The following is an 8,195-nucleotide window of genomic DNA, read 5'->3' on the forward strand; positions in this document are numbered from 1 at the left end:
ATAATATACAAGTTTCACTTTTTAAATGGAATTACTGAAATCAATCTACTTTTTCATGATATTCTAATTTTATGACCAGCACCTGTATAAGGACCCTTTAAAACTCTGTTATTTTTCAATGAAAGACGCAACAGAGACTTTAGACTTAAGTCGTATCATTAGTACCTCTTTCTGAGGCAGATGTGGTCTGAGTTTTTCTTGTGTTTTTTCCAGGTTTCAGCACAGCCAAAGGCCAGCTGGTGCGCTCCATCCTCTATCCCAAACCCACCGACTTCAAGCTGTATCGCGACGCCTACCTCTTTCTGCTGTGTCTGGTGGCCGTAGCTGGGATCGGCTTCATTTACTCAATCGTCCTCAGTGTCATGAACAAGGTACTACAGAGGGAAGCCAAGAGACTAAAACCTCTCCGTACATAAGAGTCGATCTGTCTATTTCGCTTATGCTACGTCCATACCGTAAGCAGCAAGAGCAGCAAAAATGCGTTTGATGCTTGTACAAGTTGTACAAGTTCCAACTCCAGCAGCAGCTGCGTTTGCAGCACGTGACTTTTTGCTGCACCTTGATGCGCATCAACCATTGACTTTGCATGTTAACTAGCTGCTTCTGCTGCCTCGGCTGCTTCAGGTATGAACTTAGCATTAGAGTTGAGCTGTTCACTGCCTGAGGTTTGAACAAAAGACAAAACTTAGTGTTCCCTCTTTTGAAACAATAACTTTTTGAATATGAAGCTGCTTTTGAAATATGCTGTTAAGATTATTTTAGAGCCCTTCATTTATCGGTTTGTCTTTGTGAAAATAAAACACATAAAGTTAGAACTTGCTCATTTTAGGAACTGCCATCAGTAGTTTACTAGTAGTAGCGATCTTCCCAGCTCTTGGAGAAACCTTAGGGCAGCAGAAAATTGTTTGACTCTTTGTTTTCCAGGTGCCAGCAAAAACCATCATCATCGAGTCTCTGGATATCATAACCATCACGGTGCCACCAGCGCTGCCAGCAGCCATGACAGCTGGGATTGTGTACGCCCAGCGTCGTCTCAAAAAAATTGGCATTTTCTGTATCAGCCCGCAGCGGATCAACATCTGTGGGCAGATTAACCTGGTCTGCTTCGATAAAGTAAGTCTTTCACTGTCTTAAATAAAAAAAACACATTGACCTGAACTGCCGCTAATCTGGGATATTTATAGAAATCAATTCATTCTAGTTGTCTTATTTTCTTTTTTTCAGACGGGCACTTTAACAGAGGATGGATTGGACCTCTGGGGATTCCAGAGAGCAGAAAGTGGCCGGTACGTTGGTCTGATGGATAACATATGGAACATCAGATTTTACTCTTTGGTTAGTTTGTGGAAGGTCTTAAAATTGCTGAGATGTGGTCAGCTTTCAGGAAGATCATATATTTATGACATGAATCACTTTGAAGGATTTTAACATCCATTTTTACAGTGTTCTTGCCTTTCCTCACTTAAAATGTATTCTTTTCCTCCATTAGTTTTCACCAGTCAGAGGAAAGTGCCAGCAAGGAGAATCTTGTCAAGTCGCAGTTTGTTGCCTGCATGGCCACCTGCCACTCGCTCACCAAAATAGATGGCCAGCTGTCTGGAGATCCACTGGACCTCAAAATGTTTGAGGCTACAGGCTGGGTGAGGGTCTCTATAAACACAGTCATGTGTAAATTAAAATATAAAATAAGCCTCTGTATGCTTTTTATTAATTGTAACATTAAAACATATATTTACTTCAAATGGACACAACTTTGTTGAGAGAAAGCCCTTAATTATTTTCCTCTGTAGCTCAATCTGCAAACTCAACCGTTAGATCAAGGAAATTCTTGAAAAAGAAAACAGAAGATTTTTTTTTTTCTTTTTTTATAATCTTTTAATTCCCTACATTTCATGATCATTTCCAGATCCTGGAGGAAGCCACAGAGGAGGAAACTGCTCTCCATAACCGCATCATGCCCACTGTGGTCCGACCACCCAAGCAGCTGCTGCCCTCGCAGCCTGATGAATCAGCTGAACAGGACATGGTACGGACAGAAACTAAACACCTCAACAGCTGCAATTAATCCACTTTATAGCAATGATCTTAAGGAATATTTCCATCTTTAGAAGGATATTTATGAAAAAGGACATTTTGACACTAACACCTGGAATTTTTTGTTTTTCTGCTGTTAAAGGAACTTGCTGAGCTTTCGGTGAGTAGTCTGTTTTTTGCCTGTGATCATTAAGTTTAAAGTTTTTAATGCTGAAATCAACAAAAAAAGCTTCATCTTGAATTCCTTGGATTTTAATGTACTTTAGAATTCCTTCCAAAACCTTATTTTTCTGCATGTGTGAGAGGAGACCAATGCAGAGGAAGTGCTCCCATCCCTGAGACTGCTGCTTGTCTATTCCTTTTCTCTCTTTATCCTCTGCAAAATAAAGGCTATTATTGCAGCAATATTTTTTATATGTTGTTTCCTTTAAGGACTGACATAGCAGTATGTTACAGCTCTTATTGTTTGAGTACTTTTTTGTTCTTATTTTTTGTGTATTCATAAATAAAATTCATGTGTTTCATCTTGCCAAATTTTAGTTTCAGTTGGCCTCTATTGTGCCGCTTCAGATGTTTTTTGTTTTCTTTAATCTTGGCCTTTTTTCAGTTAGGATGGAATTTTGATGTCCTTGAAGGTAGATTATCTTAACTCAAAATGTTTAGGTTCTCATGTTTTTTAAAGAAATAACGTTTTTTTTTTTTATATTTGAAGTGAAATTGGTCCTTTTTCAGATTTAGCTGTTTGTTCTTGAAACAATCATCCTGGAAAAAAAAACAATCAATTGCCGTAGTCTGTATGAGTAACTAGTATTTTTTTGTAACTAAAGTCTTACACACACTTTCCTGTGTTCAGTCATTATATGAGATAGGTATTGTGCGGCAGTTTCCTTTTTCCTCGGCGCTGCAGAGGATGAGCGTTGTGTCTCGTACTGTGGGGGAGAAGTGTATGGACGCCTACATGAAGGGAGCACCAGAGGTGGTGGCCAGTCTGTGCAAGAGGGAAACTGGTGAGGTGCTTCTAGTCTTCTCCCCTGAGGAGTCAAAGCAAATTATCAAGCATTTCATTTAGACGTGTTTCTGTATTTTTGTTTTACATCCCGATAAAACTTCATAAAGTTCTGTTATTTTATATCATTTAGGGAAAGCTGTAATTTAAACAATAGACCGCTGTGAAAATAACCAATTCTCCTCTGTGTTACCCCCCTATCCAAACTGTTTTCCAGTGCCAGAAAACTTTGCCCAGGTTTTGGAGGGTTACACTAAGCAGGGTTTCAGAGTCATTGCTCTGGCTCACAGACGGCTTGGATCGAAGCTCAGCTGGCACAAAGTCCAAAACGTCAACAGGTAGTTCAAACTATGACTATCAGCTTTTTAAAAGGATTTAAAAAGGAATCATTTTTGAAAATAAGTAGTAAATTTGTTCAGTTTCCAATAGTTCTTCCCTCGGATGCAAAATGTGTTTTCACTGTCTTGCTGCATATTTAATGTGTTTTTGTTGTCTCACTAGGGATTACATAGAGGCAAACATGGAGTTTCTGGGTCTCATCATCATGCAGAACAAGCTAAAGGCTGAAACACCAGGGGTGCTGCAGGACCTCAGCCAAGCAAACATTCGCACCATCATGGTTACTGGTAAGACCTGGAAAAGGCTTCAAATATAAATAAACAAGAGACACAACTAATATAAACAGCTCAGAGTGCTTTAGAGAAATAATCAGTGTAGATATTTCCTATTATCTCTGCTGATAAAATGTTCTGAATCTCTCTGTCTGCCTTAAGCTTAGTTGTTTTTATTTAGGGCTGGGCGATGTGGCCTAAAAATAAGATCTGTTTTATTTTTTATTTTTTTTATAGGATTTATGATTTTTTTATTTTATTTTTTGTCCCTAATTACTAAGGAAAGCAGTAAGTACAAATGGGGCATCAAGTTTTTGGCATTACTACCGTTTTGCGCTGTTGGCAGCCATGCTTCTGTTAACAGCTAGCTTGTTAGCTGTCTGAACCGGGAACCTTTTAAAATATGCATTTCTATATACAACCCCATTTCTTCTAATACAACTGCATATAAAATAAGCTCATCACCCCCCTTCTTCCACGGTGTCATGTCAAGGTAGTTATCCCGCCAGAAGTTGTACTCCCTCACTGGGAGCACACACAGAGTAGGAGCTGGTTGGATTCACTGCGACTCAATTCCACTATGCCAAAGAGCTTTAAGCCTTTCCAAACAACAGAATTATTTTATTCCTTTTTTTTTTAGAACAAACTTCTCACTCACCTCTGGTTATGATGTTCTTTGTGGTTTCATGTGATGCTGTCGCTTGCAAAACTGCAACCTAAGAGTAATACTGCAGCTACAGAAACTCTGGGGAGCAAAAAAACTGCCTATATATATATATATTAAAAAATTGATTAGATTTTTTTAAATTGCCAGCGACAAAAATTTTGAAATGATTAATTGAATCAAATTTTTTTGCCCAAGCCTCCTTCCTTCCTCTGATGTTACCAATTAGACACAAAGCCCAGAAAGCCTGTAGCTCTATAAAATTACTCAGTTTTCAGTTAATTTGGTTACTTTGCTTATAATTACTGATCTAAAAGTAGGTCAGCTTTTCTGCTACATGTATTCATTGTCATTTAAGGGTTATTAGACATTAATGCTCCTAAAACATTAATGCTTCATATTATTGTGGGTGAACCAGGAGATTTCTCTTTATTTCTTAAGATTCATATTTTTTAAATTGATACAGAATTTGATCTTTTCTTAAAATGTGACTGAACAGTTTCTAGATAACATAAAAAAAACGATTGTTTCTTCAACTCTCCAGGTGACAACATGTTGACGGCAATCTCCGTGGCCCGTGACTGTGGAATGATCCCTCCTGAAGACACGGTCATCATTGCTGATGCCTTTCCTCCTCATGATGGACAAGCTGCCAAAATCACGTGGAGATACGCCGACAAGCCCAGCAGAACAACTAGACTGGAGGTAGGAAGAAGGAACCCTGGACTGTAAGAGGCAAACATCATTGAAGTGTTGATGACATGGTATTGACTTTTTTTTTTTTTTTTTTTAGCATATTTTTCAGACCAAAACTGAGGGTGAATATAATGTTGATGATGAATGTAATTTCAAGCGTGCTCAGTCATTGGGAGAAAATAAGAGTAACGTATACAGGAAACCAACAGAGAGTTGGAACAGTGGGTTTGAACTGTTGACCATTGTTTTTTGGCTGGAAACAGGAAGATCTGACAACCCTGGCAGCGAAGGATGGGTGGAGTTTCTAGCTAGACCTTTAAGAATATATTAGATTATTTCTTGTAACAGTGGTGGAAAATTTATTTGGAAATCATGTTCATTTAGAGCATTATATACCACTTAAGGCCCAAGGGGAGACCCAGGACACACTTGAAGGACTTTGTTTCTCAGCTGGCCTGGGAACTCCTTGGGATTCCTCAGAGGTGCTGGCCAAGGGGCTGGGGAGAGGGATGTCTGGGCCTCCCTACTGAAGCTGCTACCCCCACGACCCGACCCCAGATAAGACGAAGAAGATGGATGGATATACTACTTAAAATTTATAAACTAATAGCTGGTTATACTAACTGTACCAGAGGCGTAGCAAGTCGTTTTCTACCAGGGCTGGTGCGGTCATATGAGCATCACCCTGCAGCTCAGAAACTGAGATCTTGAGGTCCGCTCTCTAAAAGGGGTGTATATATTAATCATTTTGTATCGATGCATCGATCCAACAGCCAACAATCCGATGCATCGATACGTCCGCAAGAGTATCGATTCATGTTGTTTGTTTTTTTTTTTTATCCATTTGCGTAATTCTCCCTCCCGTGCTGCGGTGGGGCTAAACCTAATATGCCCTCCTACCTCGCTTCCTGGTTATACTCCTGCAGCAGTGTGTTGCAGTGAGCTTGACACAGACATTTTTGATTTATGCTCAATATGGAAGCTCGGTCTGTGCTACACACTGTGGGTCTAGATACGGCTGAGGCGGTGAGGAAGTGGGGGCGAGTTTAGTCCGACGACGGAGGGACATGAGAACCAAAAAGAGTGGGGATCCAGGTGGAAAAAGGCTCCCAGCGCTCTCGTGCACCTCGCTCTTCTAGCGGGTCAAACTTCACGAGTTGTTTTCTGCAATTTCGGTCATAAAAACAAAACAAGCCAGCCTCCTGTCTGCGGCACTTTTTGCGGTGAGCTACAATTTGGGAGAGGAGCAGCGGAGCGTCTGTGTAGGGGGCGGGGACGTCTGGAGCCGAGGTATTGCATTGCACTCATTGCACTGATTTTGTGCAGTATTTTTTGATGCAAAGCCTTTCAGAATCTATAACGCAGGGGTATTATTTTTTTTCAGTGAATGAGGTTTTAATAGGAATAGGTGGAGTGCAACTTTTCTGCTTCTGTTATTTGCTGTTGTTTCTCAAAAAATGCATAACGATATTACAGCTTTCATTGATTATTTCAAATTTGAAACATTTTCTAGCCTGTAAGGTAAAAAAAACAACAATTAATCGAATCATATCGTGCTGTATTCTTGAGTATCGAAATTAATCGAATCATTGGGTCAGGAAATCTACACTGAATCGAATCGCCATGATGGATGTGATTTACCACCCCTACTCTCTAAGGCATGATGCTCCTTGTTCCTCAGCATCACTACCTTCTCCTGAGCTTGAACTGGTTGATGGTTCAACCACACAAAGCCATTCTAGATGTGGTGGAAACATTATCACCATCAGTGTTTCCATCAGGCTCCAATATAGAACGTTGAGCTAGCTCCAAAAGGGTTCTTCCTCTGATGTCAGCACTCAGAGGTGGGTTTTTACTGGCTGTTAATCAGAATGCCGCTGGAGAACTACTAAATGTAGGATATTGGTGATAAAAATTAGCCTGTTTGATTCCTAATAACTCAGAACCAATTGGTATGTACTGCTGCATGGTTTTAATGCAAAATTGTATTAAATCAATGTCATATCATCAACACTTTAATGTTCCATCCTCTCAGGTTGCACTTTGACAAAGATTGTTTTGATTTGTATGTGATTGTCCCTTAAATAAAGCTATTTGCTATGAAATTAGATGTCCTAATTTTTTTTTTCTTTAAACATGCATATGGAAACACAAGAGCTGTGTTTTTCTGAGAATCTAGTTTTTAGAAGAAACTTGTTAAACAGGACTTTAATGTATCTGTCATGTTTAATAGGAAATCAGCATCAGCCTGGAGCACGAAGGCCATGTGGAGGAACCTAAAACACAAGAACTCTACCACTTTGCCATGAATGGAAAATCCTTCGCTATCATTGCCGAGCATTTCCCAGACATGCTTCAGAAGGTGTGACAAATCTGCCACGAAAGTGAAAATCCCTCCAGTAATTATAGAACGCTGAAAATGATCCCATGTTGTCTGTAGCTTGTGCTGCACGGGACGGTGTTTGCCAGAATGGCTCCAGACCAGAAAACCCAGCTCATTGAGACACTACAGGGAGTAGAGTGAGTATTTAAGATAAACACATGATGCTGGGCTTTATTCTGAATTCTGAATGCATGAGTGGTTCTTTAAATCAATGAGCTGGGGGCGTTGTGTTAAAAGTAAGACCTGTAAAAGCTCCAATAATGATCAGGAAATCTCTGCTCTATTTCTTCCTAGTTACTTTGTGGGAATGTGTGGAGATGGTGCAAATGACTGTGGGGTATGTAAACTGACTGTTGTAGTTAAAATAGAAGCTGCTTAGTGTCTATATACATGGAACTCAACATGTTAAAAAGTTTTTCTTTCTCTGAACCAAAAGGCGCTGAAGAGGGCCCATGGTGGGATCTCTCTGTCAGAGCTTGAGGCCTCTGTAGCTTCCCCCTTCACCTCCAGGACCCCCAACATCTCCTGTGTCCCGAGTCTCATCAGGTTACTGTTCTTTCCCTTTTAAAGTCATTCCTCTGCACATTCTAACTGTGGCAAAATATTTAATTGGGATTTTATAGAAACAGTATTTCAGGATAGGCTCCTTTTGGTTTTTTTTTTTTTAAATAAATAGGCGAGAGCTAAAAAGTGATGCATACGTTTTCATTAAGTAATTTTTGCTCTGATTCCTCAACATAAACTCATTTATTATCAAATGCGGCCCTGGTGATTACTTTGGAATTGGGCACTTTTTAGTTT

General features: G+C 39.8%; 1 protein-coding gene across 1 annotated transcript in view; it reads left to right on the forward strand.

Annotated features, from left to right (window-relative positions):
• Positions 1–8,195, forward strand: part of LOC107098528 (probable cation-transporting ATPase 13A3) — a 48,023-nt gene that overhangs the window by 28,122 nt on the left and 11,706 nt on the right. Inside the window, exons 11-24 of the mRNA XM_015396259.1 lie at positions 214–371; positions 925–1,113; positions 1,225–1,286; positions 1,490–1,640; positions 1,907–2,026; positions 2,177–2,194; positions 2,888–3,041; positions 3,258–3,378; positions 3,542–3,666; positions 4,860–5,020; positions 7,245–7,373; positions 7,452–7,531; positions 7,689–7,731; positions 7,831–7,940. Of these exons, the coding sequence (XP_015251745.1) occupies positions 214–371; positions 925–1,113; positions 1,225–1,286; positions 1,490–1,640; positions 1,907–2,026; positions 2,177–2,194; positions 2,888–3,041; positions 3,258–3,378; positions 3,542–3,666; positions 4,860–5,020; positions 7,245–7,373; positions 7,452–7,531; positions 7,689–7,731; positions 7,831–7,940 (1,621 nt within the window). The remainder of the gene's footprint in view (positions 1–213; positions 372–924; positions 1,114–1,224; positions 1,287–1,489; positions 1,641–1,906; positions 2,027–2,176; positions 2,195–2,887; positions 3,042–3,257; positions 3,379–3,541; positions 3,667–4,859; positions 5,021–7,244; positions 7,374–7,451; positions 7,532–7,688; positions 7,732–7,830; positions 7,941–8,195) is intronic.

The sequence above is a fragment of the Cyprinodon variegatus genome, unplaced genomic scaffold (assembly GCF_000732505.1).
Source record: "Cyprinodon variegatus isolate N-32 unplaced genomic scaffold, C_variegatus-1.0 Scaffold786, whole genome shotgun sequence".
Classification (NCBI taxonomy): domain Eukaryota; kingdom Metazoa; phylum Chordata; class Actinopteri; order Cyprinodontiformes; family Cyprinodontidae; genus Cyprinodon; species Cyprinodon variegatus.